A 17,798-nucleotide genomic window follows, 5' to 3' on the forward strand; every position below is an offset into this window, starting at 1 on the left:
TTTTGGGGTGTGTGTTTCGGTCACTAACCTGTAATTATCTTGGCATTGCATCAAAACTGTTAAAGAATGAGTCTATAGTGTAAAAGAACAAGTGCATAGTGCCATTTCAACATATTCTCTCTCTCTCTCTCTCTCTCTCTCTCTCTCTCTCTCTCTCAATGTCAGGCATTCAGTCTATTTTATCTGCTTAAAACTGTATGATCCGAAGTTTCCTACATTAAAGTTATTAATTCTCCCTTGAAACAGCACGTAAAAGAAAAATTTAAAAAGTAAATATATAGAGTGAATGCCTATGGTAACTGTCTATAAATAGCCCCATGCATGTCAAGGGAAGACCTAACATCAACATTACTAAGAGGTATTAGATAATTTTATTTCTCTTAGCCTTAAAGACCCAATTTTAAGTTAACACCCCCAAATTGTAAGCTGCCTGTCAATCAAACATTTAACAATGGATCTCAGGTGGAGTGACATCTGCAGAAACTGTGGCCTAGAGCTACCCCAGAGAGGTGTTTTGATAACAATAACAGCCAGTACCTACAAACATTCTTTAGGTCTTGAGGAAGCCCTGTATTCTAGAGTTTTGATAGCATTGACCTGTCCACAACTACTACTCTCTTGGGAGTCAAGTCAACTCGTACCCTGACCGACTCGTACCCAGGTCAACTCGTACCCAATAGGTCAACTCGTACCCAAAAGTCAAAAAACCAAGAATCTGGTTACGAGTTGACTCCACCTCTTCAATTGATGACAACTCGTACCTAAGCGATATGTCACTTATATGCGCATAGATATATTGCATTATGGGCAGATTCTTGGGTACGAGTTGACTTTTGCCTTTTGGGTACGAGTTGACCTATTGGGTATGAGTTGACCTGGGTACGAGTCGGTCAGGGTACGAGTTGACTAGAAATCCTTTCTTGTAATTCAATTGTTTTTAAAAAGACCCCTGAAGGATTTAAATTACATGAATAAAGGAAAGCCATATCAATTCGGGCAGTAATTCTATAATTTTCAGGCTGAGAGTAACAATTTGAAACATAGTTTTCAACCATTATCCTCCAATATCCCAGGGGAAAAGGACTGTAAACTTACTGGAGATACATCAGTGTTTAATATTTTCCAAAACGTATAATAAATAAATCAATTTTTCTTTGAAAAGAGAAATGGTAGAAAGGGACCACGGGCTACAGCTAAAGTGGGGAGGTCCTTTGGAACTCATATCAACTAATTAGTTAAAGGGTAGCATTTGAATATCAGTCTTGACACAATTTTGCTGTTGGAAAAACAACTCATCAAGTTGGGGAAATGGGACCTTCTACAAGCACCTCTCTAGAGAATTGAAAGCCTTGCCAGTGCTCTTATAGTGTAAATTTGTCCACAGAGAAACTATGCACACACACATACTTACACAAACAGGACCAAAAAAGTATCTCCTTTGCTCTGTTTTCAAAAGGATGGAATTATTGATGTTTAAATCCACAATATTGTTCATTAATTAGTGTCAGAAGAACACAGGTTATTGATGACGAATCGGATTATTTCTCCACGGACAATCGCTGGTTGAGTAACACGGAAAGGACAAAGTTAAAGAAGAGAGAAGAAGAGTTACGGGCCCAGCGACATGGGTCACGCAAGGACAGAAAAGTGACACTGGATTTTGCAGGTCGCCGAGTGGTAGAGGACAATGATTCAGCAGGAAGGAACATGTATGATGTCAATGATGATGTCATCCAGGAAATTTACTTTGGTGCGAAGCCAAAAGTTAATTCCTCACAGCAAGAAAATCTCGCAGATTTAGTCAATCCCAGCATCTGTGTGCCAAGCCCCAAGGTATGTGTAGATTTAGTTAGTCCCAACATTTACGAGCTGATTCCCAGAATATGTGTACATCTAGTTAATCCCAACATCTGTGTGCTGATCCCCAGACTAGGTGTAGATCTAATAAATCCCAACATCTGTGTGCTGATCCCCAGACTAGGTGTAGATCTAATAAATCCCAACATTTGTGTGCTGATCCCTCACTAGGTGTAGATATACAGTATCCGCAACGTTATTCTTGACATTCCTATCGTGTTCTATCATGCGTGTATCCTATCATATCATGCGTGTATCCTATCGTATCGTGCGTGTATCCTATCGTATCGTGTTTTGCGTTTATCAGGTTTTCCGTTTTCTATCGTGTTTTGCGTTTATCAGGTCTATCGTGTATCGTATTTTGCGTGTATCAGGTTTTCCGTTTATTGTGAAAATCGTTTATTGTGTAGCTTCGGAAACTATCGGGATTGTATATTAAAGTCTAATGAAAAAGTACGATATTTTTCGAAAGCTTTATTCGTTTTGTTAAAGAAGCTATTTTTAGGAATCGAAGAAAGACAGTACATTTGAAGGAGAACATAAAGCTGTCGATTTTAAGGCAAAGGAAGAGCTATTTGTCTGTCCAAAGAGGATGAAAATTTATCACAATTTCATTCTAAGTAGTCTGGAGAGTAGCTAGTGGTTTGCCAGGCAAAGCAAGGACAGTAAATCTGAAAGTTCTTCATCTGAAGTTCATGAACATTTGCTTGTCTAGAAACAATTATTTGTAATTAACACTAACAGAGAAATAGGGAGTTCTGATTTGAAAGGAAAAATCAGTAAATTACATTGTTTATTACATATATTTTTTCTTCCGATTTTTTCCCACCTGTATTCTATTTTAAAATTTATACAACTACTGAACTTGTGCGCGTCTGTGTAGCACCCGTGTTTTGACAGCAAACATTCTCGGGGACATTTTATTTCACACAGTTAGAAGATTAAGTTTTAAAAGGGTGCAATGGTGTTGCATCTCCCAGAAGTGTGCTCAACTGGGCACGACTCAGCTGTGTGGGTTGTTTTTTTTACTTATACATGTACACTTGTACATGTACCAATAGTCGCAGGGGTAGATATTGGAAATTTATGCCGGTTTTGATGACTATTTGAATTTTTTACATACTAAACACAAGAATTTTTAAGCGTTTCAAAATTGCGAATTTAAAAAAGCCGGATTTTGTTTATTTTTTCCCCATAGTTTATTTATTTTTCGTTATTAGATATCAATTCAAATAAATATGTTCCAATTACTTATGACTATCAATTATCACTCATAGTGTAGAAATATATAATGTAGTGCAGTGGATTTTTTTTAAAGCGGTCATGATGAAAATAATTGTAAATGTTGAATGACCGGTGAACGTAGAGCTTGATGCAAAATAACGCCCTCCTCGCAAAATATTACTTGGTTTTATTTCACATTCAAGATAATAGACATTAGAATAAGAGATCTACTGAAGCATGATATTACTAAATTATATTACATTTTAGTTAATTCCTTGTATAATTTATATATCAAACATTAGGTGACAATATTTCAATTTTAGAATCATTGGCTGAAAAAATTCATATAGTTATATATCAAATAATGAATTAAAATCCGTATATACGTTAGTTTTCTGATTTTAGCTGTGATGGCATAAAACAATTGATTTAAAAATACATTTTTTAAAAAGTACAACCATGTATTAAAGAAATTATACGTATGAGGAATATAATAAATATTAAAATCTTTCAGTATTATTATCAACATAATGTAATTATGTTGTAGGTATCAAAATTTCGTTCTGTCTAAATTGCTAATTTACAACATTTCTCTCAGGTTTTCCGTTTATCGTGAAGATCGTTTATCGTGTTTTGCGTTTATCAGGTCTATCGTGAAGATTGTTTATCAGGTTTTGTGTTTATCAGGTTTATCATGTATCCTATCATATCGTGCGTGTATCGTATCGTGTGTGTATCCTATCGTGCGTGTATTGTGTTCTATCGTTTATCATGTCAAGAATAATGTTGCTGGTACTGTAATAAATCCCAATATATCCGTGCTGATCCCATACTAGGTGTACATCTAATAAATCCCAATATATCCATGCTGATCCCATACTAGGTGTACATCTAATAAATCCCAATATATCCGTGCTGATCCCATACTAGGTGCACATCTAATAAATCCCAATATATCCGTGCTGATCCCATACTAGGTGTAGATCTAATAAATCCCAATATATCCGTGCTGATCCCATACTAGGTGTAGATCTAATAAATCCCAACGTCTGTGTGCTGATCCCAGACTAGGTGTAGATCTAGTAAATCCCAACATATGAGTTTTGATCAACAGCTTATGTGTTAGATCTTGTCAATCCCAACCTCTGTCTCACAATATCAATTCAAAACAATCTTGAAAGCAGCATTTGATGTTAAAAAATAAAGTTTTAGGCTTATCCCCAAATACTACAATAGTGAAATACAAAATAGAATTTAATGCTCTTTGCCTGTACGTGGGAATTCGAAGTTCTTTGTAAGTTTACTTTTAAATATGCAAGATGCATTATAAAATTTTCATGTATATTTATTTGTATTTTGATTTGATCTACCTGTACTTTCTTGAAAAAATGTAATATACATATTTCCATGAAGGATAGACAAGACACTGATCATGTGATTCAAACTCCATGTCACAACAGTGGCTGTCATTGCTTCACTAATCATGACATCATAAACTATTAAACTATGTTATGTCTCATATTAGGATTTCATGTTATACTGTTTATACATTGTAATGTCACAGTGATTAGAAAATCACTGAGGTGAGATTTTTCTCTCTTGAATTTCTCGATCTATTCTCCTTCGAATTAAAAAAAATCAAAATAAATTTGATTTGTGTAATTCTTGGGAATTCTTGAATATCGATAAGAATTGAAGGTACTGTTTCAGTGTATCTAAAAAGTGAAATGTTTTCTATGATTTGCTAAATGGGATGTGAATGTTGCAAACATTAGAAAAAAGTGTGTAACTCGTGTTATGCAAATTTTTTTCCAATGTTTGAGATCTTCATATCCCATTTAACAAAACAAAGAAAGGTAACTCATTCATGCCCATAACTCCCTGCAGTGACAGGAACCCTCACATGATTTAAACAGACTTTTATTGAGGGTCCCCTTTACTATGATTTTACCAAGTATGAGGAAAACTCAAATAACAAATAATTTTCCCATTCCACTGTCCTACCTATCTTTAAAAAAAAAAATGAAACTTTATAAGGAACTTTGAGTGTAACACTTGTAAGTATTTCTTAGAATAATGGTGAAGGAAACCTCCTATGCAATCCATGGAATTGATATTTTTCCATGACAGATGCACTTGAGATTGTGTATTGTTTGTAAGGAGACTGACTGATGTATCTCTTCAAGATCTTATAGTTTGCCATACATGTAGATAAAAAGAATACAAGAAATGTTTTAGAAAGGAGATTTGCCCCCCACCACCACCACCCTTATATGGCAATATTGTAAAGGGTCAACTTTAAATTTAGAATGCCTGTAATGATAGTGAAAAATATGAGTTTATCTACTAGTCAGGGGCAACCACAATGCCAAGTTATCAAGATAATGAGCAGATATTTCTACGTAGCCTGTCATTTCACTCATGACCTTTGATCTTGTGACTTGAAAATCATTGTGGGTCACCTACTCTTTAGGGGATAGCAGTTTACCAAGGCTGATGTATTGAGCAGACAATATCTTACCATGTCCAGTTTGACTCTTGACTTGACCTTTGACCTTGTGACCTCAAAATCAATATGGGATCATCTACTTTTTAGGGGAATCCAGGGTATCAAGTTTGATGTCTCTCAAACAAAGGGTTCTTGAGATATTGAGCATACAACATTTGGTCTACCAACCAATATATTGAGCAACCAACACGTGCAAACCAATATGCCCCTTTATCAAGGGGGTATAAAAACTTCGCAAAATATCATGTGTACCTGCATAATTAAAATGTGATTTAGTGCAGTATAATATCCCGTCATGTGTACCTGCATGATTAAGATGTGATTTAATGCAGTATAATATCCCGTCATGTGTACCTGCATGATTAAGATGTGATTTCATGCAGTATAATAGCCCGTCATATGTACCTGCATGATTAAGATGTGATTTAATGCAGTATAATAGCCCGTCATGTGTACCTGCATGATTAAGATGTGATTTAATGCAGTATAATAGCCCGTCATGTGTACCTGCATGATTAAGATGTGATTTAATGCAGTATAATAGCCCGTCATGTGTACCTGCATGATTAAGATGTGATTTAATGCAGTATAATAGCCCGTCATGTGTACCTGCATAATTATGCAGTATAATTAAGATGTGATTTGTGTCATGAGGACATTTTATCTCCAGTATGTGGTGACCAGTTCAGAGAACCCAGCAGTTGATAGACCCCACAGAAAGGAGGGGGGCTCTAAACGGGATGGACTCCGACTCCAGGACCGAGAGCTGCAGGAGATGTCTGATGAGGGCATGTGTCTGAGTATGCACCAGCCCTGGGCCTCGCTGCTCATCAAAGGCATTAAATGGTGAGTATACACCAGCCCTGGGTGTCGCTGCTCATCAAAGGCATTAAATGGTGAGTATAGACCAGTCCTGGGCTTCAGTGCTCATCAAAGGCATTAAAGGGTGAGTAGTCCTGGGCGTCGCTGCTCATCAAAGGCATTAAATGGTGAGTAGCCCTGGGCCTCGCTGCTCATCAAAGGCATTTTATGTTAAATATTCACCTGCCTATGGCCTCTCTGTCAACAGCTATGATGAGTAATGAGTATGCACCCTGGGCCTCCCTGCTCTCAGAGGCATTTTATAATGGTAGCTGCTTCATCATGCATGTACCTCCACAGGCCTATTTTCACAGATATGAATGTATGTGGGGACTATTTTGGCAAATGTTTATGTGTAAATACTTGTATTCAAGTATTTTACAATTAGTGTTAGTAAATACACTTGTGTATTAAAAGATGTCAGAATAATATTTTCAGATACTATTAAAAAAAAAATGAAACAAAATTACATTTACTGTAAGAAAATGTAAAGATCCCAATGCATGTAATACTAGTGTTCCATGAAATGCAAAGTCCTTTGTTTTTCTGTTTCCAGTCATGAGGGCAGGACATGGTACACAGCTCACCGTGGAAGACTGTGGATTGCTGCCACTGCCAAATCTCCATCTCCACAGGAAGTGGCTGAGGTGGAGCAGTTTTACAAGTACCTGTATAAAGGTGAGGAACCATTAATACCTGTATAAAGATGAGAAACCATAAATACCTGTACAAGGGTGAAGAACCATTAATACCTGTATAAAGGTGAGAAACCATAAATACCTGTACAAGGGTGAGGAACCATAAATACCTGTATAAAGGTGAGAAACCATAAATACCTGTACTAGGGTGAGGAACCATAAATACCTGTATAAAGGTGAGGAACCATAAATACCTGTATAAAGTTGAGAAACCATAAATACCTGTATAAGTTAGGAACTATAAATACCTGTATAAAGGTAAGGAACTATGAGTACCTGTATAAAGGTGAGGAACCGTAAATACCTGTATAAAGGTGAGGAACCGTGAATACCTGTGTGAAGGTGAGGAACCATAGATACCTATATAAAGGTAAGGAACTATGAATGCCTGTATAAAGTTGAGGATCCATAAATACCTGTATAAAGGTTAGGAACTTTGAATATCTGTGTAAAGGTAAGAACTGTAAATACCTTTTTAAAGGTAAGGAACTATGAATACCTGTATAAAGGTGAGGAACGGTAAATATTTGTAGAAAAGTGAAGAGCAATTCTAACAATAATTGTATAAAGGTGAGTAAACAATTTTATGAATTCCTGTATATTTTGTAAAAGTAAACAACATTTGTATAAATCTCTGTATATTTACCTAAAGGTGAGCAACAATAAAAGCCTTTGTTATTGTGAAGTGAGATGTTCGTGCAGTGTTTGGAATGTACAAAGACAAAACACAGAAATTTATGCCTTCATTTGAATCCTACAACATTTTAATGAAAAATACAAGTATTATAAATACATATAATTGTAATTCAAACAAGAATGTACAGAGTTATTATTGAATGTAATTTTTTTTTTTAGATTCTAACCTACAATGTCCATCTCACTACCCAGTTGGCTGTTTATTGGGGTGTGCAGATCTAACAGAGTGTCTTGCACAAGAGGAATATAAGGAGAAGGTATGGACTAATCCAAGAGATGCACGTTCTATTTGTGTTGTGTTTGAATGAATGAACCTGGATTATCAAAGCATCTAGTTATGAACTAGCTCTGGGGCCAGAAAATATTTAATAATATCAATGTTAAAGATACACTTTAGATAAATTATGTCTACAGATCATCAATGTTATAGATACACACCCTAGATAAATTATATTTACAGATCATCAATGTTATAGATACACTCTAGATAAATTATGTCTACAGATCATCAATGTTATAGATACACTCTAGATAAATTATATCTACAGACCATCAATGTTATAGATACACTCTAGATAAATTATATCTACAGATCATCAATATTAAAGATACACACCCTAGATAAATTATATCTACTGATCATCAATGTTAAAGATACACACTCTAGATAAATTATATCTACAGATCATCAATGTTAAAGATACATACCCAGGATAAATTTTGTCTACAGACCATCAATGTTATAGATACACTCTAGATAAATTATATCTACAGATCATCAATGTTAAACATACACTCTAGATAAATTATGTCTACAGATCATCAATGTTAAAAGATACACCTTAGATAAATTATATCTACAGATCATCAATGTTAAAGATACACACTCTAGATAAATGTCTACAGATCATCAATGTTATAGGTACACCCTAGATAAATTATGTCTACAAATCATCAATATTAAAGATACACACTCTAGATAAATTACAGTAAAATATCTCTATCTCGAAGTCCGAGGGACCTCGAAAAAACTTCGAGATATCCGGGGGTTCGAGATATCCAAAATCGATCTGGGATATTTTTTTTGAAGGAGGATATTTGATGCATAGTATGGGATTTGCATTATAAACAAAAACCCCGTTGCCGTTTCTTATAGTTTAATACAAGTTGATAAATTAATATTGTGGAATTTCAAAGACAAACATTTTGTTTTTTTTTTTATATATATAAACATCCAATTGAATTCACGGTGTGTTTCAAAATTAAGATGATCGTGCCTGTATGCTTACTTTAAGTTTACTGATGTCCAGGTTCGACTGGGATGTATAGTTATTGCGCTGTAATGAAAGAACCTATCACGTAAGAAACAAAAAAGACGGATTTTTCAAAAAATCAAACTTTTAAATGTTTATTGAATAAATTTTCGTGTTTTCTCTTTACTAGTTTTAATGATGAAGCGTGTACTATTAAATGCATTATCTTTATTAAGAGCATTACCTTCAAGCGTACTTCGACGGTTTTGTGCGTTTATCTAACCCACATGTTAATGATAGAGCGTGTGTCATTCAAAACACCATCCCTGGAATCGGGTGTGTTAGTTCATAATTGGCGGTGAACTTTAGCCGTAATGTTGAAAGGCTTCACTAATCACCCAAGCTGTTGAACCATTTATTGCGACCTGGGTCTACCCGGAAAAGGCGAGCGTGGATTAGCGGTCATTAATTATAATTGATGTAGCCGCGGGTGTGAATGTGTGACTTAACGACGCCAGGTATGGTAAGCAGAGCATAAAATTTACTGCACTTCGAGGTAAACCAGGTGAATTTAGGGTATGGGACCTTGAAAATACTTCGACATAAGCGGAGTATTCGAGATGATGGTTTTCGAAATATCAGAAGTTTTCTTAATCATTTATATAAGGAAAACGGCCGGGACCGGCGGTCGACTTCGACTCAAGCGGGGTATTCGAGATAAACCATATTCGAGATACAGATATTTTACTGTATATCTACAGTTCATCAATGTTATATATACACTCTAGATAAATTATGTCTACAGATAATCAATGTTATAAATACACACCCTAGATAAATTATGTCTACAGATCATCAATGTTAAAGATACACCTTGCGTAAATTATATCTACAGATCATCAATGTTAAAGATACACACTCTAGATAAATTATATCTACAGATCATCAATGTTAAAGATACATACCCTGGATAAATTTTGTCTACAGATCATCAAAGATACACACCCTAGATAAATTATATCTACAGATTATCAATGTTATAGATACACCCTAGATAAATTATATCTAAAGACCATCAATGTTAAAGATATACTCTAGATAAATTATATCTACAGAACATCAATGTTTTAGATACACCCTAGATTAATTATATCTTCAGATCATCAATGTTATAGATACACACCCTAGAAAAATTATATCTACAGACCATTGATGTTATAAATACACACCCTAGATAAATTATATCTTCAGATTATCAATGTTATAGATACACTCTAGATAAATTATGTCTACAGATCATCAATGTTATAGATACACACCCTAGATAAATTATGTTTACAGATCATCAATATTACAGATACACACTCTAGATAAATTATGTCTACAGATAATCAATGTTAAAGATACACCTTACATAAATTATGTCTACAGATCATCAATGTTATAGATACTCTCTAGATGAATTATGTCTACAGATCATCAATGTTATAGATACACACTCTAGATAAATTATGTCTACAGATCATCAGTATTATAGATACACACTCTAGATAAATTATATCTACAGATCATCAATGTTATAGATACACACTCTAGATAATTATGTCTACAGATCATCAATGTTATAAATACACACCCTAGATAAATTATATCTACAGATCATCAATGTTATAGATACACCCTAGATGAATTATGTCTACAGACCATCAATGTTATAGATACACACTCTAGATAAATTATATCTACAGATCATCAATGTTATAGATACACACCTTAGATGAATTATGTCTACAGATCATCTATGTTAAAGATACACCCTAGATAAATTATCTACAGATCATCAATGTTAAAGATACACCTTACATAAATTATGTCTACAGATCATCAATGTTATAGATACACTCTAGATGAATTATGTCTACAGATCATCAATGTTATAGATACACACTCTAGATAAATTATGTCTACAGATCATCAATATTATAGATACACACCCTAGATAATTATGTCTACAGATCATCAATGTTATAAATACACACCCTAGATAAATTATATCTACAGATCATCAATGTTATAGATACACACCTTAGATGAATTATGTCTACAGATCATCTATGTTAAAGATACACCCTAGATAAATTATCTACAGATCATCAATGTTAAAGATGCACACTCTAGATAAATTATGTCTACAGATCATCAATGATAAAGATACACCACAGCAGGGTTAAGGTGTCCCGAGTAAAATAACAAGTAATAACAGCATATTCATATAAAAGTAAAATTCTTTCAAACGTATATTTTTTGTAAAAATCGTTTGTCAATACATAAACATCGTATCACGTGGGGAAATTCTTCGCTTAACTATTACATCGTCGTACAAGTGACATAGAGCTATTTTTTATCCGCTAGACTTTTAGTTGTTTATCACCTCGTTACAGGTGAAAGATGCACTCAAATCATTTGCAGTTTGGGCTTTATATGTCAACATTGATATGGTAAATTTTAAGAGTGATATGGATCGGTACAATATCCTCTCAAATATAGCAATTTCCATAATCCCAACTCAAATGTTGGGCATTTTCCACATTCACATCCAAATCGTATCTAAACGAGGCAAAATATTGTACCTTCCGTATCAAAATCCTAAATCTGCAACTACTTACCTTTCTGAATATGCCTTGATCGAAATAAAATATCGTCATCTTTCACCTGTATTGAGTCGATATGTACATGCATTGGTTTTCTTTATTCCAAATTACTATACACATCGGGGCGATATCAAGGTCACAAAGTGATGTAAAGATTAATTTACAGTTGTTTGTGCACACACTATATATGAAAATATGAGACTTATATATTATCGAAGAAAACAGAAAACTGGGGGGGGGGGGGGGGGGGGGGGGGTCATCGGACAAACAGCTATAAACACATACAGCTTGAACACTAAATGACGGCAATAAATAGGGAGAAAATATTATGACATTTTCCCCGCGATACAACTATAGACCTGTACCTCTTGACGTACTTTTATATTGTGACGTCATATAGTATCAAGTGCACCAAGGTACATTTTATGATGTTCGTTTTAACTTTACTCGGGACACCTTAACCCTGCTGCGACCCTAGATAAATTAAATCTACAGATCATCAATGTTATAGATACACTCTAGATAAATTATATCTACAGATCATCAATGTTATAGATACACTCTAGATAAATTATGTCTACAGATCATCAATGTTAAAAGACACACCTTACATAAATTATGTCTACAGATCATCAATGTTAAAGATACACACTCTAGATAAATTATAATTACAGATCATCAATGTTATATATACACTCTAGATAAATTATGTCTACAGATTATCAATGTTAAAGATACACACCTTAGATAAATTATATCTACAGATCATAAATGTTATAGATACACTCTAGATAAATTATGTCTACAGATCATCAATGTTAAAAGATACACCTAAGATAAATTATGTCTACAGATCATCAATGTTAAAGATACACACTCTAGATTAATTATATATACAGATCATCAATGTTATAGATACACCCTAGATAAATTATGTCTACAGATCATCAATGTTAAAGATACACACTTTAGATAAATTATATCTACAGATCATCGATGTTAAAGATACACTTTAGATAAATTATGTCTACAGATCATCTATGATATAGGTATAGTATAGATAAATTATCTTTAACATTGATGATCTGTAGACATAATTTGTCTAGAGTGTATCTTTAACTTGGCAGGGGGGGGGGGGGGGGGGGGGGGGGGCATTCACTTTATCTCCTATTCAATGTGCCCTACAGGGGGATTAGTGACATTAGGACAGCTCTAGATTCTAGAAAATAGAAATACCAGAGAAATAAGTACACACACAGTAAACATATTGTGAGTGATAAACTGAATGGTGGATCCTAGGAGAGTGAGGAGTGGAGAATGTGAGACTGTGTTTCTGCAATCTTTTGTTATCAGTGAGTCATGATTCACAATGATATATGTACATTGTATATATAATCCAGAAATAGGTATAGAAAAACCTACATAAGTAGTGTGTATATATATATATATAAAGCACTAAATAATCACAACTAGGTACTGAAAATTTTCGCCCCAGCCCGGGGTCGAACCAGCGACCTACGGCACCCACCACCTAGCAAGATTGTCAAACCAGTGCGTAAGTCCACTCGGCCACAACGACTTCCCTAGGAAAGGAAGCTTTGTTATGCTCCTAAAGCGCTATATATATATATATATATATATATATATATATAAAAAATGTCAAAATTATTCACAAGAACCTTATTTTCGCATTAGGCAACTTATTCAGGAATTTACGTTAGAATAGAAATATCATAAATAATCAAAAGTAATATTAACAGTATAAAACATTACCTCTTGGAAAGGCATAAAATGACCCCAGTTATGTGTTTGAAGGTCTCTTAATGATTACCCATTGATTTTCTTTGTAGTTTCCAGATGGCGAATCGGGGTCTCCATTTGTGTTTATATGTGAAAATCCCCAGGAACTGGTTGTGAAATTCCCCATCAAGGGAAAGCACAAGATATGTATGTAGATTAAATTTATTTGTTCTTTATATTAGAATACATGCACATCATCAGTCGGTTAAAATTACAGCCAAGTTGATTGATCCCCATACTTGTAAACTTACACTTTTTTGTTAGAAAAGAGATTTTGTGTTATATACTGATTAGTACCGACCAGCACTCAGATGTTAGTACAGGTCTGAGGTTATAGATACATTTTACATGTAGCTAGCAATAGTAGAGTTTTGCTTGTACATGGATATTTCCATAAATTTTATGATGAATACACACACACACTAAATGAGAAATTTTATTTAATATCTAAACATTATGAATTAAACACACAAACTGATGCATGTATTATATAAATTGTAAACTTTCATAATTATTATGTTTCAAAAACAAATCCTTACTATTTCAATTTTGCAATATTGAAAGATGAGTAATGGTACTAAGACCATGAAATAAGTTTATGTGCATTATTTCGTGTATTTGTTTGACAGAAAAAACAATTTACCACCAAAGTCATATCAAACCTGCACCATCATATTTTTTTTTTAATTTAAAGGCCATGGATATGATACAGCACTGCTTTCTTAAGGAGAACACTGTAAAATAAAGTGCTAAATGCATGTGTTCTTTATGAAAGAAAGGTTTGGGGAGAATGAAATATTAATTATATGATATTTTGTTCAGAAAATGAGTAATTCCTTTATAATATTTTTTTTGCAGACAAACTAGAGAACCATATATTACAAGCTGCTAAAAAGGGATTGAGGTGAAACTAACTTGTCCTAGAACTTCATATGGATTTCATTGATTAAGGAAATTAAGTCAAATTTATATTTTATGTGAGGATTAATTTGTAATTGCTTTTAAAACTTGGACTTGGAAAAAGGTGTTCTTGCATTCAACATGTGCAATATTGTTTAGAATTCAAATGTTCACACACCATCTTTCTATAATTGTCAAAATTGTCATGTTTGGAAAGTATAGCAGAATATTTAATGTTATTCCGAGTTGTTATCTGATATTTTATGATGTAAAATGTAATGAATGGGAATATTAAAATATTTATATGCAATACATGCAGCTGTTTTATTTCCTTGCTTTATTAAGAGGATATTAGGTTCATGCTCTGTCCGTCTGTCAGTCCTGCAAATCAGTTGTTTTTCTCTGTTCTCGCAGATATTTATTTCATATTTGGTACATTGCTTTTCCATAACAAGTGACATATCAAGTTTGAATTTGGTTTCATTCCATTGATTTTTCACTAAGTTATGGCCCTTGGACTTAAAAGAATAGTTTTCCACACTTTTCTTTTGTTGTGCTTGTAGATATTCATTTGATATTTGGTACATTGTTTTGCCATAAGTTATAGATCAAATCTGGTTTTAGTTCGTTGATTTTTCAGTTATTGCCCTTGGACTTAAAATAGCGTGATCAGATTCTGAACTATTTTGTTGTGCTTGCAGGTATTCATTTGGTATTTGGTACATTAACATGATGTTACAGATTAAATTTGAATATTGTGATTTTTATGCCCCCCGAGATCGAAGATCTGTCATTTTGTCTAAAACTTTAACCTTGCTAATAACTTTTGAACAGTAAGTGATAGAGCTTTGATATTTCACATGAGTATTCCTTGTGACAAGACCTTTCCGTGGGTACCAACATTTTTGACCCTGTGACCTTGATCTTGGAGTTTGACCTACTTTTTGAAATTTTAACCTTGCTTATAACTTTTGAACAGTAAGTGATAAGAGCTTTAATGTCTCACATGAGTGTTCCTTATGACAAGACCTTTCCGTGGGTACCAACATTTTTTACCCTGTGACCTTGGAGTTTGACCTATCTTTTGTTGCTAATAACTTTTGAAAAGTAAGTGATAGAGCTTTGATATTTCACAGTAGTATTCCTTATGACAAGACCTTTCGGTGGGTACCAACATTTTTGACCCTGTGACTTGACCTTGGAGTTTGACCTACTTTTTGAAAACTTTAACCTTGCTAATAACTTTTGAACAGCAAGTGCTAGAACTTTGTATTTCACATGAGTATTCCTTGTGACAAGACCTTTCCGTTGGTACTAAACCTTTTGACCTTGACATTTGACCTATTTTATGCCCCCGAGATCGAAGATCGGGGGACATATTGTTTTTGTCCTGTCTGTCATTCTGTCTGAAACTTTAACCTTGCTAATAACTTTTGAACAGTAAGTGATAGAGCTTTGATATTTCACATGAGTATTCCTTGTGACAAGACCTTTCCGTTGGTATTAAACCTTTTGACCTTGACATTTGACCTACTTTTAATTTTTTTTTTTACATTTGTCATAACTTCTAAATGGTAAATATTAGAGCTTTCATGTTGTACATGAGCATTTCTTTTGACAAGATCTTTCTACTGGTACCAAGATATTTGCCCTTGTGACCTTGACCGTCTTCGGAATTGGCCATTATCGGGGGCATTTGTGTTTCACAAACACATCTTGTTTAAAAAATTGACATTGGTCATAGCCTCTGAATGGTAAATATTAGAGCTTTCATATTGTACATGAGCATTTCTTGTGACAAGATCTTTCTACTGGTGACCTTGGCCATTTTCGGAATTGGCCATTATCTGGGACATTTGTGTTTCACAAACACATCTTGTTCACTGAGCTACAGTAAATAGTGTGAATTATCAGTTTTTCTGACTCTTTGTTTTGTTGTGCTTACAGATACTCATTTGATAATTGGTACATTTTTAGTTCACTCCAACAAAGTTGATAAGAACTAGTGGAGTCACATCCATACCAGCTTAAAGTTTACATCCAAGTTTCCTCTTTATGTAGATAAGAGTACTACACTCATTAGAACATCTATCATAGTAATACAACAATGTAACTAAATTATTCATGATCACCTGCATTTCACAGTTCATTGACCTAAACCTAATTATGAATTTGTCATTTTTCCTGGTCTAGTTTTTGTACCTGAATAGTAGTCGGTTTCCAACCATTCCTATCTTTTATTCTCCAATTTTACCATGACCCACAGAAGGAACTTAAGGGCCATTTTCTCTTCAAAATGGGGATAATCACAAAAAATTGGTGGGGTCATTTACAGGTAAAATCTTTAAGTCTTCTCAAGATCCACTCGGCCAGATAAATTGAAATTTACATGGCAGCTTTCTGACATAATGCAATTTTAAGTTTGTTAAAATGTGACCCCTGGGGGTAGTAGGGTGGAACCACTATAAGGAAACAAAATTTTACATGCAAATATATAGAGAAAATATTTTCAAGGGCCACTCTTCCAGAAAAGTTCAAATTTACATGGCAGCTTCCTGACATAATACAGATTCAAGTCAAATTATGTATCCAGGGGGTATGATTAAGGATCAAAGTTTTACATGCATATATATAGGGAAAATCTTTAGATATGTGCCAAGGTGACTGAAATGAGCAATATGGCCCATTGTCCTCTTGTTATTGTAACTATCGGAAAAGATTCCCAACAAAATTTATGTTTCTATCCTGCATAAATCCTGTTATATGTTCTGTTTCATCTTGACCTTTCCAAAATGACCTCTCGAGTCTCGAGACCTTGGTCCAAATGATCAATAACTGTTGAAATGGGGTTTTTCTTATGTACAAGGTATATGTTCTGAATGACCTTAACCTTTACAAAATGACCTCGAGTGACCATTGCCCGAAAACCATTTCCCTGTCACTTAATATTTGCGTTGTATATGATTAATACCTTTTCAAAAACTGTTGAAATATATAAGGTATATGTTCTGAGTGACCTTTCCCATTCCAAAATTACCTTGGACTTGGAGCCCCATATCCTGATCAGGTAAACGGAGTTATCCGCAGTCAAAATCAGTGTGCCAAGAACGGCTTAACAATCGGTTTGAAACACGTCAGACAGCATCAAACAATAAGCCTTTACGTGGTAACTTTAACGTGTCCACCGAAAGCAGGCGCGTAGCAGCGGCAGTGGCGTAGCTTCCATTGAGGCAACCGAGGCATCTGCCTCGGTAAAAAAAAAAAACCCACCTTTTACGTTGTTAAAATGTCGATAGCTTCTGGGGGGCTGCGCCCCCAGACCCCCTGCCTCGGTAATATTCGAACCCAA

The 17,798-nt window shown here is 34.4% G+C and overlaps 1 protein-coding gene across 1 annotated transcript in view; it reads left to right on the forward strand.

Annotated features, from left to right (window-relative positions):
• The window catches only part of LOC125649888 (activating signal cointegrator 1-like), a 36,957-nt gene extending 22,194 nt beyond the window's left edge, over nt 1–14,763 (forward strand). The window contains exons 7-12 of the mRNA XM_048877730.2: nt 1,503–1,833; nt 6,261–6,436; nt 7,008–7,129; nt 8,005–8,102; nt 13,600–13,696; nt 14,408–14,763. Of these exons, the coding sequence (XP_048733687.2) occupies nt 1,503–1,833; nt 6,261–6,436; nt 7,008–7,129; nt 8,005–8,102; nt 13,600–13,696; nt 14,408–14,457 (874 nt within the window). The 3' untranslated portion in view covers nt 14,458–14,763. The remainder of the gene's footprint in view (nt 1–1,502; nt 1,834–6,260; nt 6,437–7,007; nt 7,130–8,004; nt 8,103–13,599; nt 13,697–14,407) is intronic.
• The last annotated feature ends 3,035 nt before the right edge of the window (nt 14,764–17,798 follow it).

The sequence above is a fragment of the Ostrea edulis genome, chromosome 5 (genome assembly GCF_947568905.1).
Source record: "Ostrea edulis chromosome 5, xbOstEdul1.1, whole genome shotgun sequence".
NCBI lineage: Eukaryota > Metazoa > Mollusca > Bivalvia > Ostreida > Ostreidae > Ostrea > Ostrea edulis.